Genomic DNA, 17,871 nt, shown 5'->3' on the forward strand with positions numbered 1-17,871 from the left:
ATACACACACATACATAAAAACAAAACTATAAAAAACTTTTTTTGCTTAGATATGTAACCACCGGTCCTACTGCACCCCTCACGTTCTGAGCTGGGATCGAACCGGTAGTTCGAATTCGGTTGCTCTAACAAGGAGGCTAAAGACCATGGCCTCTAGCGTCTGTCGCTAGAGCACCTATAGAGGTCAGAGTAGTGAGGTTTACCTGCATAGCACTACGCTAGCTGGCCTCTGTTACACTCAGCCGTCTAAACCTCACTCCCATCTGGGTCACGGCACCAATGTAACTGGTCCTACACCACCCAACCTGCTCTGAGCTGGGATTGAACCGGTAACTCTTCACATGGGAGTCGGTTACTCTAACAAGAAGGCTAAAGACCATGGCCTCTAGGATCTGTCGCTAGAGCACCTTTAGAGGTCATTGGAGTGAGGTTTACCTCCATAGCACTTCGCTAGCTGGACTTTGTTACACTCAACCCCTAAACCTCACTCTCATCCCGGACATTTGACACTTTAATCAAAAGTTACAAACAAAAAAATAATAAATACGTTGATCCTATTTTATATTTACTCTCGTAAAATTGCCAGTAGGCCAGGCAGTATGGCAGTGAATGGGTTTTGTAAACATATGTGGACATGCGTCTGTCATTAAAGAGCTGTATTGTCTATTTTTTTCTCTTTTAATTTTTGCGAAATAAAGTATTGGCTACTTGACAGAGTAGGGTCACGTTTTCTGGATCTTTGTGCCGGTTCTTTTACCATCATGAAGTTATTCGATACTCGCTTTCCAATGAGATAAACCATTTCACAGATGCACATGAAGATGCAGACCGCACTGGAGACCACCATAAAGAGAATGAAGATCTTCTTCTCTGTGGGACGAGAGATGAAACAGTCCACCATGTTTGGACAAGGATGCGCCGAGCACTTGATGAGACGAGGAAGATCAAAGCCTTCATACAAGTAATGAACAATATAAAGAAATGCAGCATCGACAATGACTTTAATGAGCAAGCTCAGCAGGTAAGTCCACCATAGACCACCACGCTTTTTTCCAGGGTTGGCGTATAATTGCTCTCCATCGTGGACGTCCGTGTGCTTCTTGTTTTTTCCCTCTCTGAGTTTGACGTGGGCTATGACCATGAGCGACGGACATGTGACGAAGATGAGCTGTAAGGCCCACAGATGGATGTGAGAGATGGGGAATGTGGTGTCAGTGCAGACGTTGGCACAGCCGGGTTGCCTGGTGTTGCACACTAAGTTTTCGTCGCCCCAAACGCGTTGAGCTGCCACTACAAACACCAGAACACGAAACACAAACACCACAGACAGCCACACTCGACCAAACACGGTCGAATATCGATTGACCCCGCTCAGAAGGGACTGCAATCCCGACCAGTTCATTCCTGATCACAAGAAATGTCCTGAAATATATGACAAAAAAAATTTAATCACAGAAACTTTTTTAGAAACTTTTAACATACTAACTAAAACAAAACAAAGCATTCAAAATCAAATTACATTTTTTTAAAATTAGAATTAAAATTACAAGTATATAAATAAATAAATGCCTGTTGTACATACACATACAATATAAAGGTATCAAAACAATGGTAAACTGATAGCAGATTACACAAATTTTATGGACAAAAGATTTGTATCAGCTTCCTTCAGAAACTTAACTATATACATACATTTTTCTAATACCAAACAATTCTTGCAACCATTGTTTAAAAGGAGGGCTTTCTGTATTTTTCCACCCAGGCTCATTCTGATTACGTACCCCTATATACATTTCTGGAGAGCACCAAATACGTCCCAGGAGCTACGTTTTTTTTTTTTTGCAGTTTTTGTTTTCGTGAGTCTACCAGAGGGCGTTGTGTACCCTTTTGAGATCTCAAATTTCTCTCGCTAGTGCCATTTGCGCCTGCTGTTCTCGCGTAAATCCACTAGAGGTCGCTGTCGACTGACTGAACAATTGACTTACCCACCTTCCTCCTTCCCTAAACCCAACCAAGTGTTTTCAAAAGCACTAGTTGACCCGCCCACCCACCTCCCTAAACCCAATCAACAGTTTAAAAAGCATTACAGACAGAGAAAATCCCTCGCCTAGTTTTTACCACATTTTCAGATTTTACCACGTTCTCATTCTGTTATTTACTTGCTTATTTTACTCTTTGGTTTGTTGTTTTTGTCCTACCCACATTCTGGAATCGTTCTTCACCAGACTCGAACTCCGTCGTCGGGGTTAACTTCTCTCTGCGTCTCAAATTCGCCAACATACATGGCGAGCCACTGGACAAACTGGTAACAGCAGGAAAGCCGTCCATACTGAGATAAGCGGTCAGCTGGTAAGAGCGAAAAGGAACGGTGTCATACCGCCCCGTAGCGTTCGTTTTAAAAGCTAAATGCAGCCACATGTACTTCAGGCTACTTAATTCATGATCTCCAGAAATGTTTATATGGTTACGTTTTCAGAATGAGCCTATGTTGATATTTTTTTCCAATGACGAGCTGTTGTAAGTGTTGCATGTAATAAACAGAAGATCAACAATTTCTTTTTGAGCTTGTAACAGAAAAGAAACAGGCCATTTTAGTTTGGGTCATAGAATCTCTTGACAACCGGTGTCATGAAAGTATAGCTCTAAATTTAACCAAAAACTTAATGGGTTTTCATTATGTCTTGTGTGTGTGTGTGTGTTACTTGATTATCTTTTTAATTAGGCAGTGGAGATTTACTTCTTTGATTAATCTTTAAACTCCGCAGGCGTTCAGGCATGCAGAACAGGTACTCCAGATTGTGGCTCTGGAGTGTTTTTAAATGGAAGTTTATGACAGGTAACCTTTTTGGAAAAATAATGTTTTTTAGCAATCATCAGGATGACACATTTTCTGTGTAACAAGGCTGTGTTGACAAGGTTTTATAAACATGCATTTCACCTGCTCATTATAAATCTTTGCTGCTTTAATTTGCAGGCAGAGATGTGGATTTGTCACGCTGCCGGATCACACCTGGGTTTGTCACGACAAGATGTCTCATAGCTGCTTCTAGTTTTATATATATATATATATATATATATATATATATATATATATATATATATATATATATATATATATATATATATATATATATATATATACACACACACATTTGAAGTCAGAATTAATAAACCTCTGAATTTTTTGCCCCCATTTTTATTTTTTCCCCATATTCTGTTTAACGGAGAGAAGATTTTTTTTCATCACATTTCTAAACATAATAGCTTTAATAACTCATTTCTAATAACTGATTTATTTTATCTTTGCCATGATGACAGTAAATAATATTTGACTAGATATTTTTCAAGACACTTCTATACAGCTTAAAGTGACATTTAAAGGCTTAACTAGGTTAATTAGGTTAACTAGGCAGGTTAGAGTAATTAGGCAAGTTAATGTATAATGATGGTTTGTTCTGTAGACTATCAAAATTAAAGGGGCTAATCATTTTGACTGTAAAATGGTTTTTAAAAAATTAAAAACTGTTTTTATTCTAGCCAAAATATAACAAATAAGATTTTCTCCAGAAGAAAAAATATTATCAGACATACTGTGAGAATTTCATTGCTCTGTTAAACATCATTTGGGAAATATAAAAATAAATCAAAGGGGGGCTAATAATTCTTATTTCAACTGTATATTTATACAGTATGAAGTTGGAAATATTAGTGCTCCTGAATTATTAGCTCCCTGTAAATTTTTTCCCAATTTCTGTTTAAAGGTAAAATATTTTTTCAACACATTTCTAAACATAATATTTTTAATAATTAATTTCTAATAACTGATTTCTTTTATCTTTGCCATGATGACAGTAAATAATGTTTTACTAGATCCTTTTCAAGACACTTCTATACAGCTTAAAGTGACATTTAAATGATTAACTAGGTTAATTAGCCAAGTTAGGGTAATTAGACAAGCCATTGTATATCGGGTTTAGTCTGTTGACCGAAAATAAAACAAAATAAGACACTTTCTCCACTAAAAACCATATTATAGGAAATTCTGTGAAAATAATCTGTGATTATCATAAGCTACTGGTGCCTAATCTTTAATAATAGTTCTTTTAATTAATGTCCTGTTTTTCACTGGGGTTTTACACTTACAGAATTTACATGAGTATGAGGAAACAATGGCATTTGTGGCTCATGCCGAATGGCCATTTCCCTCTACCAAACTCCTATTCTTCTTATTATTACCCAGATTTTCTTTACAAGGCACCTTTAAAACAATAGAAAATATTTCACAAGTCGCAAATCAGCATTATAGACTGAATTCTGAAGGAAGTGTGATTCTGAAGACTGGAGTAATAATGAAAATGCAGGAATAAAATACATAAATACATGAAATATTTTTACACGAGGAACATACTTAAAATTTAATATATGTGTGTATGTATGTGCACTAACTTTACCTTATCAGTATTTGTCATTAGCTCTATTTTTGCTTTACAAAACTAAATTTACTTTTTATTTATACACCAATAAAAATAAGTAAAAATATTATTGCAATAACTTTATAATTAAAATGAAGTTAAGAAAAATAAGAAAGCAATAGCCAAGATGCGTAAGATAAGCTGAAGTTTCTTCAGTGTGACATAATGTTTTAATTGATCCTAGAATTTACATGAGTATGAGGAAACAATGGTGTTTGTGGTCCATGCCGTATGGTAATTTTCCTGTACCAAACTCTTATTCCTCTTTTATAATATAAAATGTTTCAAGAGCCTCAAATCAGCATTTTAGAATGAATTCTGAAGGATTGTGTGATACTGAAGACTGAAGTAATAATGAAAATGCAGAATAAAATACATTTAAAATATTTAAACACGAGGATCTTAGAATTTTAAATATAATATTGAAATATATTAAATCATATATATATATATATATATATATATATATATATATATATATATATATATATTCCCAGTGATGGGTTGAAGCTGTAAGGGCATCCCCTGCATAAAACATATGCTGGATAAGTTGGCGGTTCATTCCACTGTGCTGACCCCAGATTAGTAAATGGACTAAAACAAAAAGAAAATGAATGAATGAATAAAATATATAAATTTTTATATATATATATATATATATATATATATATATATATATATATATATAGCACTGTTTTTTGATGCTTTACAAAACTACATTTTTTAATACACCAATAAAATATAAGTACAAATGTTATTATAATAATTTTATGGTGATAAAATTAAGTTAAGAAAAACAAAGAAGCAATAGCTGACTGTTTAATAATTATTTTAATATATTTCAAGATGCGTTAGATAAGCTGAATTTTCTTCAGTGTCACCTTATCCTTTATAAATCATTATAATATACTGATATGGTGCTCAATACACGTACCATTATTATCAACGTGGAAAACAGTTGTTCTGTTTAATAGACTTGTGGAATCCGTCACTCTAATCTTACCACATTAACTAAAATGTATTATGTTCATGTACAGTATAACTTAAACTTGCAACGATATTAAGACCTGTTTACTTGCTAGCTTTTATTTATAGCCTAAGTAGTGATTATTAATACATAAAAGAGGTTCTTACCGTGTTTCGCGGAATTGACTGACATTGAAAACAAAACGCACAGAACAAAACAGCCCAAATTCATGGAAGAGGGCGGTGAACCCGCTGAAGCCTGTCAGAAATCCTGTCAGACCTGATCTAGAGACGTAGGCCTTACTAAAGTGCGTTGGGCTATACCTGAACGTAAGTGTGTTGTTCACTGGAGATGTCCACCTGTGATGGTGTGAAGGGTGTGGACTGTGTGGTGCTGCAGTGCTACATATAAAGGTATTATCTTACACCGGCAGAGACTGTAATGTGAGCTGACTTGTAATTAATTGAGGGGCTTGTATATCATTTCACACACGCAGAAAAGATTGTATAATTATTAATGTTGTTATTAATTCTAGAAGTTTCATTAGGACATCACGTTTAATTGCATGTTTATAATGCTATAATGGAAATAGTGGCTGTTTTAATTCATGCTATTACTATGATATACCAGGAGATGGTGGCATAACCTCATTTTCGAAATAGATCATATTTGCCCACTTCCCACTAGTACAGATCCGAACAGATATGTATTGAATATTGATAGTTCCAGCTAGATGTTTATTTGCAGCGTGTAACTATTAGACAGATTATTTGGTTATTTTACATTAACAATAGGTTACATGTAAGCTACAAGATTATTCTAGTTTAATTAACACCACTTTGTAAATGCCACAATGCCCAAATATTATTATATGAGGAAGTCAATGATGAAAAAGGCATATATGGGATATAAAGATTTAATTCATATTGTGAAAGATTTATATTATACATGGGTCTAAAATAAGCTATTCATTTGAAAAATTGTTTCAGTTGAGTTACAACATACAGTATATAGATACTCTCACCGGCCACTTTATTAGGTACATCTGACCAACTGCTTATTAACGAAAATTTCTTATCAGCCAATCACATGGCAGTAACTCAATGCATTTAGGCATGTAGACATGGTCAGGACGATCTGCTGCAGTTCTAACTGACCATCAGAATGGTTAAAAATGATAAATTTATTTAGTGACATACCATTTAGAAACAGGTGATTAATAATTACATGAACGTATGATCTCTCATACAGCCGCATATCCAGCAGGATAACGTGCCATGTCATAAAGCACGAATCATCTCAGACTGGCTTCTTGAACATGACAAGGAGTTCACTGTACTCAAATGACCTCCACAGTCACCAGAGCTGAATCCAATAGAGCACCTTTGGGATGTGGTGGAGCGGGAGATTCGCATCTTGAATGTGCAGCCAACAAATCTGCAGCAACTGCGTGATCATGTCAGTATGGACCAAAATCTCCGAGGAATATTTCCAGTACCTTGTTGAATCTATGCCATGAAGGATTAAGGCAGTTCTGAAGGCAGAAGGGGATCTAAAACCCATATATATAACTTATTACAGTTTTCCCCCCAAACAACTCATTTAAATATTTTATTTAGTTTAATCTCATTTATATGTATTATATATATATATATATATATATATATATATATATATATATATATATATATATATATATATATATATATATATATATATATATATATATATATATATATATATATTTTTTTTTTTTTTTTTTTTAAGTAAAATTTGAATCAGGTATAGACTATATTTGATTTGATAAAAGTTATTATTATTTTATAATTATTGCAGTATATTTATCAGGTAATTGTGTGTATATATATATGAATGTATATGTGTGTGTGTGTGTGTGTATATATATATATATATATATATATATATATATATATATATATGAATGTATATGTGTATATAATCTTTTTATACTGTTAATGTGCATTTATTCATTTATCTTAAAGTATATCATTGTTATTTATATAAATAAACTATATTACTTTTTATTCTTTTTCTAAAATGTGTCTTGTTGCCTCCATTTGCAGAAAACAAATCATATTCGTTGATTTACTTTTTACAGTATGCTGCAATAATCACAAACGACAGATATTGAAATTAATTAATTTATTTGCTTATTTATTTTTTCACAAACGACAGATATTTAAATAAATTTTCACAAATGACAGATAACTAATTTTCTTTATAATTGTAAGTTGAGACAATTCAACATGATTGGTCAAGACGCATCACCGTCGAAAAAAGTTACATCTATCCTCCATAACCATTCAACCCTGTTTATTGTCCACGTGACTGCACTCACCAAATCCTCGTCCAACCTTACTGACCGGAATTGTCGCCTGGTTACTGGAGCTCTATGGTAGAGGAGAGCTAGCCGGCTAGCAGCGTCTCTCAACCCTTCCTCTCTTTGTCACGGTATTCACATCTACCGTCAGCTCTTTGTAAGTATCTGTTTTGTTTAACATGTACGTTTTTTCCCTGTCATTTATAAACACCTAGATGAAAGATGGAATTTGAACTTGAGCGTGTATTTAAATATATACGCATTTAGCGGCTAGAACATATGCTAGCCGGACAGGAGCGAACTAATCTCGTGAAACATTTGGGACTTTTGAAATAATAATTTACCATTGTGATGCAATGACAACATATAATGTGTTCTATAAACATGTAATACCGTGTTAAACTGTCAAATAATAACAACATCGTTGAAATTGACTTAATTAGGATAAGCTGGATTTCATGTTAACACAATAAGGCACTCGACCTGATGTTGGTCCTGCAGAAATTAAGCATATACGTATTTTAGGAGTTGTACATTTGATTTAAATGTCTTTTTTTTTTAAATTGAGTCCTTCACAAATCTAAATGAATGTGTTGTCAGCAAATGTGGTAGCCCATTGTGTGCCCTCCATTATATGTCTTTGTCTTTTCACCCTAATTATATATACATTTTTCGTTGTCTCGACCTCATGTCTTTCCAATCCAACACATGATTTAATTTTTTCTGTCGAATACAACACAAAGGCAGACAAAATTACATCTTCAGTCACCAAAAACATGCAATGATGGTGAATGATGACTGAGGCTGTCATTCTGCTAAACCATAGTTTTCCACAGCAGAAAGAAAATTATTGGCGATTGGTTTGAATGAACATCAAGGTGTGTAACTGACATATTTTTCTTTGTGTGTGTGTGCCATGTATGAGCTATCCCTTTAAGAATGAGATAATGATCAGAAAATAGAATGGATTATGCACGTGTCATTGGAGATGCATCTCTGCATAATGTTTACAATTTTATGAGTGATCTGATGATTTTCTAAATTTTGAATGATAAAATTCTGGTGGTATGATAACCTTGGATAAAAATATCACTGTTTCATGGTATTGCGATTACTGCTCCAAAAAAGTTTATTTTTAAATGTCTGGGTAAACAACAACTTTTTTTCCCCTCATTGAACACAATATATTTTATTTTAAGAAACATTTCAAATATTTTGAACCAGTAGCTTTTGATGTAGAGGTTTATTTCCTGCTGGAGATACTGTTGCCCTAAAAAACTAAATAAGATAGTTGTGAAAAACATGTACCCCCCCCCCCCACCTCAAGAGATAAAAGACTTGCATATACCTTAGGAACGGTATACTAGAAAACTTTGGCTGTTTCTAAACCTTGACTTTTCCAAACTGCGATATACATTGAAACTGGTTAGCGTCCCATGCCTATTCTCAAATGTTTTAAGTGACTTAAATATTTAATAAGATTGTTTCAGCTGTTGTCAACGTGGTTTTAAATTTAAAATTTGCTCACCCGGGCATGCACGTGCTTCTTCCTCTGCTTGTAAAGCCGTAAACAATTAAAATTAACCAAGAAAATATTCATATAGTCATTAGTGATGCTCCGATCAGGATTTTTGCAGCCGATAATGATTCCTTGTCATGGTAATCAGTCGATACAGAGTAGGCATGGGCCGGTATAACTTTCTGACAAGATGATAACCTTGGATAAAAATACCACGGAATAACTGTATTGTGATAACTGCTGTAAATTAAAGTATTTGTAAATGTGTGTGTAAAAAACAACTTTTAAACACAATACTTTTTATTTTAGGTAACATTTATAATATTTCTAAACAGTAAACATATCAAACTAAATAATTCAAATAAATCAATGACTTCTGCTGTCTTCATTAGTATCAATAATGCAGATTTATTTACAACACTTAAAAATAAAACACATTTAAAAAAAAACATTACATATACCTTAGGAACGGTATAACAGAATTTTTTTCAGGTATTAAAACCTTGACTTTTCTAAACCTCAAAACCGGTTATTGTCCCATGTCTAATACAGAGTACTGATTCTGATGCTTTGTATAACTTTGACATTGCATAAAGCACATTTTTCCTCTAAGTGTGTGATCTTGCCTTACCTAAGCGAATAAATTAAGGATGCTGCATACATGTAATGGTCAAAAGCAGCATTACAAAAAATGATAAAACAGATATAAAAAAAATTGTAAGAAATATTAATAACAATGCAATTTGGAAACGTTGCTCATCCGGGCATGCCCGTGCATCTTCCGATCGGTTCGTGATATCAGTGAGTATCGATCGAGTCGTGAAATGTGATTATCGACCAATATCGATCGGAGCATTCATAATAGTTGTAAATTAAATATTGCATGCACAAAATTAATCATCAGTGTTTTTATTTTGGGTACAAATACATTCCTAAATCAAGGTACTTTAAATGGATTGAGGTAAAGTTGGTTTTATATTCACACATTCAGACTTTCTCCTTAATAATATAATTTCAGAAAAGTATTCTTTGCAAATTCCTAATAGTGAAATCATATTAGCAGCCAGCAACTATCAAAGTACAACATATTATATTGTTCACAGTCAATTAAATAGAGCTAGTGTTGTTTTCAAGTCATTCTTGCATGTGATTTCAGACTAGGCATTAGCCAGTCTAAGATTCTCATGGTATGATAACCTTGGATAAGAAAATCACAGCTTCATGGTGTTGTGATTACTGCTCTAAAATATATTCTTTTTAATTGTCTGGGTAAAAAACAATAAATTTTATTTTGAGAAACATTTAAAGTATTTTGGAGCAGTAAACATGTCAGGCTAAATAATTAAAATAAATCATTGACTTCTGCTTTCTTCATTAGTTTCAAAAACACACATTAAAAAAAAACTTACATATTTAGGAATGGTATAACAAAACATTTTGGCTGTATTAAAACCTTGACTTATTCAAACCGTAGAAAACCTTGAAACCGGTTATTGTCCCAATTCACACATTCAGACTTTCTCCTTAATAATATAATGTCAGAAAAGTGATATTTGCAAATTCTAAGTAGTAAAATTTAGGGCTGCACAATAATCGTTTCAGCATTGATATCGCAATGTGCGAGTCAGCAATAGTCACATCACAGGAATCTGCAATTTAGTCAGGATTATAGTTGGCCAGACATTACAGTTTTAATTTCAAATTTAACCTTTGAGTGAAAGTTTATTATTTGCAAGTATTTAAGCCCTGACTGTAAGAATTTTGAGCAAACTTAAACATTTGGGCACAATAAATTAAACATTTATAGCTTAAATGTTACATTTGTACTCAATTATATTAATATACTGTTATTATTATTATTATCATTGTTGTAATTATTATTATTATTATTATTATTATTATTATTGTAATATAGTGATTAAGTTCTGCCTCCAAATACTGTTTGACTCCCCAGAAAATTATAAAACATAGTTTATTTGCATCTTTTGTTCTATCAAAAGTTCAATCATGTTTCTGTGATTAAATACAGATTTTCAAAGTTGTGGTATTCTTTTTGAATCACCCTGTATTTTACACAGATAAGATCCCCTACACAATCATCCCAATCCATCTAAAATTATGAATTCTTTATGAGCTGTTCAAGTCATCTGGTGAAATTGCATTTTTATCGCAATATTTATTGCAATGAATGAAAATTTTGCAATGTCAGTTTTTTTCCAGTATCGTGCAGCCCTAGTGAAATCACATTATCAGCCAATGACTATTGAAGTACAACATTGTTTACAGTAAAATTTATAATGCTAATGTTGTTTTCAAGTCATACTTGCATGTAATTTCAGCCCGAATATTCAAAGTTTCATGGTAAACAATATAGGGAGCATGTCACATGTTGTCACTTAACAAATGTTGGACTATAAGATGACTTTACCTCAATTTTACATGGGATATGAAATTAAATCTTGTTTTATGAAATTTAACATAATTCAATTTGTTTAAACAAGAACATATATTTGTTACCCAGTTATTAAAATAACTTTTCTTTAATTGTATTAAGTATTTTTTGGTGGTCATTGGTCTTGTTTTGTTCATCAAAGAAAGCTGCTTCATTTTAATCTATTTTAAGAAAACGTCTTCTGTCTTGTAATTTTGCTTCCCCTGTAAACTGAGGAAATACTTAGCACTATAGCACTATGATCAAAAGGTACAGGGAAAGAAGAATCATTCGAAATATAAGCTACTTACATTTTTGTAAAATAAAATGTTATTGAGATTGGTACAAATTAGGGGTGTAACGGATTACAAATCTCACGGTTCGGATCACACAGTTTTTTTTTAGGATCAGCAAAAAAGGGAGGAGACAAATGTCATTTGCCTTCCGTTCATACAAAAATATTACTGCACAAACCATTGATTTTTAACAATCTCGACTTAGAGCCTGTAATTTTAATAAAAACAAAGAAAGAACCAGCTAAAAAAAAGGATGATCTTTGCTACTGTTGCTGATAATGTTAAATATTGAAAACTAACATTTTGTACAACATATCATCTTTATTTTCAATTATTGATTAAACAATTAAACTTTGTTTTTTTTTATAGGTGGATCATTTTTGAAAACCTATTCACTGACATCATTTTGATGGTTGTTTGTCGCCACCTTTTGGTTAAACAGTGTAATTGCTACAACATTCACCACTGTCAATTTCCATTAAACTGTGATTTTAATCTTTACCATAAACATCAGTGAACTATAAACCGTTCTCCCAGTACTTCTGTGTTATTCAATTGTTTGTAACTAACTGAAAAATGTAAAAACTAAATCTCTCTCGATCAAACACAGATTTGAATGCAGCGCTTTAGGAAGGATTAATAAACATATGCAATTCATTATCATTTATCATTCATGCTGCGCGGGTTTGAATTGAGATCAAGATATTTTAATGTTTAATTGTGCAGCTTTACAATGAATGCCTTAATGCAGACTAAACAAACAGTGACAGAAAACACCTTTAATTAATAACCTAAGAAAGCGTTTAGGTCCCGCCACAACTTTTTTTGTCACCGTTATATTTTACAGGGAATCCAAAATACTTTCATACATGTGATTTGAATGACACGGGAGGTGACCTCTCTGCAATTGTTATTAATGTTGGATAAACCTACAAGTTCAAGAGATGTATTAATCTGCAGGTAATCGTGATCCGTTACACCCCTAATACAAATGATATTATTTAAATTAAAAAGTTCAATCAATATACGGTAAAATGTTTCCTTCAGATTATTCATTAAATTGTCTTTACTTGGCCTTAAAAAAGTCTTTCATTTAACTTCATAAAACCTGTTAGCAAAAGCTTGTGAAATACTAGTTTGGACCAACACAACTACACAAATCATGAAAGAAGAAAAGTTTAGTTCTTATGCTTATTGTCTTTTTTAGGTGCTAAGCAGAGACAGTCACGAATGGTGAAGATAGAATGCAGAGTTCTCAACTTGTTTTCTGTTCACTTATTGAAGGTAAGTGCAAACGATACTGCTTGTTAGATATTTTCACTTACGCAACACACACGCCTGTATGTTTTTATAATGAGAGTTCATAATCCATCCAGTGGCCAAAGTCAATATCAACTGCAGTGGAATGAGGTCTCTCTTTAGCTGTAGGCTATATCCAGTAATCGTACGGTGTTAATGGTGACACGTTTTGATTCAGTGCACTTGCTAGTTGTTGTGAGCCTTTAGGATCCACTGCCCTGGTTATTTATTGGTCACCATCCTCTTTCCTCTTCCAGGCTGCACATTTATGGCGTTTGTCAGTGTGAGTGGAGACTTCTGCCAGGCACAGCACCTGGTCATTGTAGACAAGTGAACAGAGGGCCTGCCATATGAAGATTATACTACCTGACTGCCCGTCTTACATTCTGCACTTTTGCGGAGCATCTTTTTTTGTCCAAAGTTGAAGTGTATGAATCGATTTGAGCCAATCAAGGTACTAGAGAGTGAATTGTTTTGTTTTTTTCGCTCACTCTAGTGCCAACTGATCATCTCTTCTTTTCTGAATGGGGTAATTATAAATTGTGAATCAGAAGGATAGTTCCCTTCTTTAATTTTATTTTTAAGCTGTCGGAGCGAGAACGTGGTTTACCTTTTTAGAACATTCAGTGATTTGCCTTAAAGTCAAATTGTTTCAATATTTTGGAGTCTTTTACTCTTCCCTGTAGAACAATCGGAAGTTGTTGCTTTTTTTCTCTTCGTAAAGTACAATTTAAATTCATTTGAGTGTCAAAATGAATCGCCCCGCTCCTGTTGAGATCACTTATGAATGCATGAGGTTTCTCATCACCCACAATCCCACCAACTCACAGCTGGCCAAGTTTACAGAGGTAAGTTTCTAAGTGGAAGTGGTTAATATGAATGGCAATATTTGCATGATCTTCAAAGTTGAACATGACTTCATTTGTCGATCTCTTTCAGGAGCTAAAGAGTTTTGGGGTGCAGACTCTGGTTCGGGTTTGTGAGTCAACTTATGACAAAACACCAGTGGAAAAAGAAGGCATTGAAGTTTTGGTGAGATTTACTATTACAGCTCAGTTTATTAAAAAATGTTTTTGTTAATTTCTCCCATAAGGAAGAAATCATGTCATGCCCTCATTTATCAAGAGTGTGTAGAAAAGGTTCAATATTTAGTTCTACGAATTACATTTCGAATGGGCCCCAAGTACAAGTAAATCCATATTTATCAAACATGCACACACAGTTTTTATGCGCATGAGTAAGCAATCATTGATCAATCACACGTGCATGGTTACCATGCTTGTTCAGGTTCATGGTTATTAGCTTTGGAAACCTCTTTAATAAAACATGCTCTTTTAAAATCATGTGATTGTGTTTTTTGTCACCACAATAATGTCAAAGAAAAGGAATTTCACAAAACACAGAATGGGGTATATGCACACAGACTTTTCAGTTCAGCCAGCCAACCTTAGCGCTTCCAGTGAACTGCCTTTCCATTATAAAATTGCCAGGTTTAAGGTCTAATTTCTTTAAAAATGTAAGTTATTTCTGTAAAAGTGTGTTCAATGGAGTTTCTGCACTCGCCTGCTGATCCTGACGGAGTTAGCGGTTACACTGTCTTTCATCTCGTTTTACGCTTGAACAACTAAATGATTAAGTCTATTAAGTTGTGCAACTAGTTAGTTTTTTGGGAGTAACTCAATATTGTAATGTATTACTTTCAAAAGCAACTTTCCCCTAGACTGGTGACTGCTAATCTTAAATGTCTATTGATTTACACTGACAGCCCAAATTTAGCCTGGTTTTAGCCAAGCTGTCTACGTTTAGATGTCTATTAAACACAAAATTGTTTGCTGGGTAAGTCCAGATTCTTGAATTAACCAATTATTAGGAACCTTTTCAGTAGAATAATCGGTACTTTGAATTAAATGTACACTGTGTTTTCTTTTAGGATTGGCCTTTTGATGACGGTTGTTCACCACCTGACCAAATTGTTGATGACTGGTTGAATCTTCTCAAATGTAAATTTAAAGATGAACCAGGCTGTTGCATTGCAGTACATTGCGTTGCTGGATTGGGGCGGTAAGTGTTATCAGATCAAATGTCATGCAGTTGGGTTTATTGATATGAAATGTTAGTTTGTGGGCGCCACTGAGATGTTACCCAGTGTCATTTTAGAGTTATCTTAGAACTGATGTGCATAGACATGTTGATCTTTTGGAACGGTTTCTGCTGTAGTGGTGTGAAACTCAGCTTTTATCCACAGTGCATCTGGAAAGTATTCATAGCACTTCACTTTTTCCACATTTTTTTTATGTTACAGCCTTATTCCAAAATGGATTAAATTAATTAATTTCCTCAATTCTACACACAATACCCCATAATGACAATCTGAAAAAAGATTTTTTTTAATTGTTGCAAATTTATTACAAATAAAAAACCTGGAAAATCACATGTACATAAGTATTCGCCGTGAAGCTCTAAATTGAGCTCAGGTACATTCTGTTTTCACTGATCATTCTTGAGATGTTTCAGCAGCTTAATTGGAGTTCACCAGTGGTAAATTCAGTTGATTGGACATGATTTGAAAAGGCATACACCTGTCTATAGAAGGTCCCAGGGTTGACAGTGCATGTCAAAGCACAACCCAAGTATGAAGACAAAGGAATTGTCTGTAGACCTCCGAAACAGATTTGCCTCAAGGCACAAGACTGGGGAAGATTACAGAAAAATTTCTGCCGCTCTGAACGTTGCTCCAATGAGCACAGTGGCCTCTATCATCCGTATGTGAAAGATGTTTGGAACCACCAGGACTCTTCCTATAGCTGGCCGGCCATCAAAGCTGAGTGATCGGGAAGAAGGGCCTTAGTCAGGGAGGTGATCAATAACCCGATGGTCACTCCGTTTGAGCTCCAGCGTTCTTCTGTGGAGAGAGGAGAACCTTACAGAAGGACAACCATCTGTGCAGCAATCCACCAATCAGGCCTGTATGGTAGAGTGGCCAGACGGAAGCCGCTCCCCACCTAAAATTTGCCAAAAGACATCTGAAGGACTATAGGACCATAAGAAACAAAATTCTCTGGTCTGATGAGACTATAACTGAACTCTATGGAGTGAATGCCGGGCGTTATGTTTGGAGAAAACCAGGCACCGCTCATCCACAGGCTAATACCATCCACACCATCCATGGTGGTGGCAGCATCATGTTGTGGGTATGTTTTTCAGCAGCAGGAACCGGAAGATGAATGCAGCAATGTACAGAGACATCCTGAATGAAAACCTGCTTCAGAGTGCTCTTGACCTCAGACTGGGGCGACGGTTCATCTTCCAGCAGGAAAATGACCCAAAGCACATTGCCAAAATATCAACGGAGTGGCTTCACAACAATTCTGTGAATGTCCTTGAGTGGCCCAGCCAGAGCCCAGACCTAAATCCTATTGAACATCTCTGGAGAGATCTGAAAATGGTTGTACACCATCGCTTCCCATCCAACCTGGTAGAGCTTGAGAGGTACTGCAAAGAGGAATGGGCAAAAATTCCCAGAGACAGGTGTGCCAAGCTTGTGGCATCATATTCCAAAAGACTTGAGGCTGTAATTGCTGTCAAAGGTGCATCAACAAAGTATTGAGCAAAGGCCCTGAATACTTGCGTACGTGTTTATTTAATTTTTTTTTTTCGGGTTTTCTATTTTTTAATAAATGTGCAACAATTTCAAAAAATCTTTTTCATATTGTTATTATGGGGTATTGTGTGTAGAATTTTGAGGAAATAAATTAATTTAATCCATTTTGGAAAACCGCTGTAACATTAAAAAGTGAAGCGTTATGAATACTTTCCAGATGCACTGTAGATCAGGAAATAGGAAATGTCCTATTTAAAATGTGACCTGACTCATGACTCAAACTTTTTTTTTTTTTTTTTTTTGGCGATCAGAGCCCCTGTCTTGGTGGCCATAGCCTTAATCGAATGCGGGATGATGTACGAAGATGCAGTCCAGTTTATTCGTCAGTAAGTCACAAAAATGACCTGTCTTTTCTTTCACTGTAGATTATGATTTTGTTGGTCATAGTGTGATTTGGCTGATCATTTCCCTTTCAGGAAAAGACGCGGGGCTTTTAACGCCAAACAGCTTATGTATCTTGAAAAATACAAACCCAAGATGCGCCTGCGCTTCAAGGATGCCAATGGTCAAAACTGCTGTATTCAATAAAAAACATTTGTCCAAAGGGTCTATTGAGATAATTATTGTTAGTGTTGTTCTGATCGGGTTTTGTTTAATTATTATATTGGACCAGGTGTTTGCTGTATTACAGTGCCAAGCACACAAACAGGTTACACAGTATTAGTGTTTTCCTTTTTTTGATGGCCAGGCAGTCCAGCCAATCATGCAAACTCACAGGCTAAGCGGGGTATCACTAGTGATGTTTTTCATTGTGACAAACACATGGGTATAATGATCAACTGCAGTTGTTAGTGTTTTATTCCCTCTTTGAACCTAGGTGTCCTCCCCAGTTATCTGGATTGTGTAACAACATCCTGCAGTAAGTGGAAAAATTCACTTTGTTGG

At 34.6% G+C, this 17,871-nt stretch overlaps 2 protein-coding genes across 2 annotated transcripts; one reads left to right on the forward strand and one right to left on the reverse strand.

The window, feature by feature from the left end:
• Window positions 1-9: 9 nt before the first annotated feature.
• gjb9a (gap junction protein beta 9a) lies at window positions 10-5,754 on the reverse strand. The gene is made up of 2 exons (XM_056476929.1): window positions 5,607-5,754; window positions 10-1,422 (listed from the first exon to the last, which is right to left on the reverse strand). Exon 2 carries the CDS (start codon window positions 1,400-1,402, stop codon window positions 647-649), a length of 756 nt encoding a protein of 251 aa, XP_056332904.1. The 5' UTR covers window positions 1,403-1,422; window positions 5,607-5,754; the 3' UTR covers window positions 10-646.
• Window positions 5,755-7,843: 2,089 nt separating this feature from the next.
• ptp4a2a (protein tyrosine phosphatase 4A2a) lies at window positions 7,844-17,533 on the forward strand. Its single transcript, XM_056477455.1, has 7 exons — window positions 7,844-7,937; window positions 13,234-13,310; window positions 13,583-14,173; window positions 14,265-14,357; window positions 15,256-15,386; window positions 17,238-17,312; window positions 17,403-17,533. The coding sequence occupies exons 3-7, from the start codon at window positions 14,078-14,080 to the stop codon at window positions 17,512-17,514; spliced, it is 507 nt and encodes a 168-aa protein (XP_056333430.1). The 5' UTR covers window positions 7,844-7,937; window positions 13,234-13,310; window positions 13,583-14,077; the 3' UTR covers window positions 17,515-17,533.
• The last annotated feature ends 338 nt before the right edge of the window (window positions 17,534-17,871 follow it).

Source organism: Danio aesculapii, chromosome 17, assembly GCF_903798145.1.
Source record: "Danio aesculapii chromosome 17, fDanAes4.1, whole genome shotgun sequence".
Classification (NCBI taxonomy): Eukaryota; Metazoa; Chordata; class Actinopteri; order Cypriniformes; family Danionidae; genus Danio; species Danio aesculapii.

Coding starts and splice junctions, on each gene's coding strand:
- gjb9a (XM_056476929.1), bottom strand. CDS start 1,402: ATGAACTGGTCGGGATTGCAGTCCCTTCTGAGCGGGGTCAATCGATAT.
- ptp4a2a (XM_056477455.1), top strand. CDS start 14,078: ATGAATCGCCCCGCTCCTGTTGAGATCACTTATGAATGCATGAGGTTT. Junction 14,174..14,264: donor AGCTGGCCAAGTTTACAGAG/GTAAGTTTCTAA, acceptor GATCTCTTTCAG/GAGCTAAAGAGTTTTGGGGT. Junction 14,358..15,255: donor AAGAAGGCATTGAAGTTTTG/GTGAGATTTACT, acceptor GTTTTCTTTTAG/GATTGGCCTTTTGATGACGG.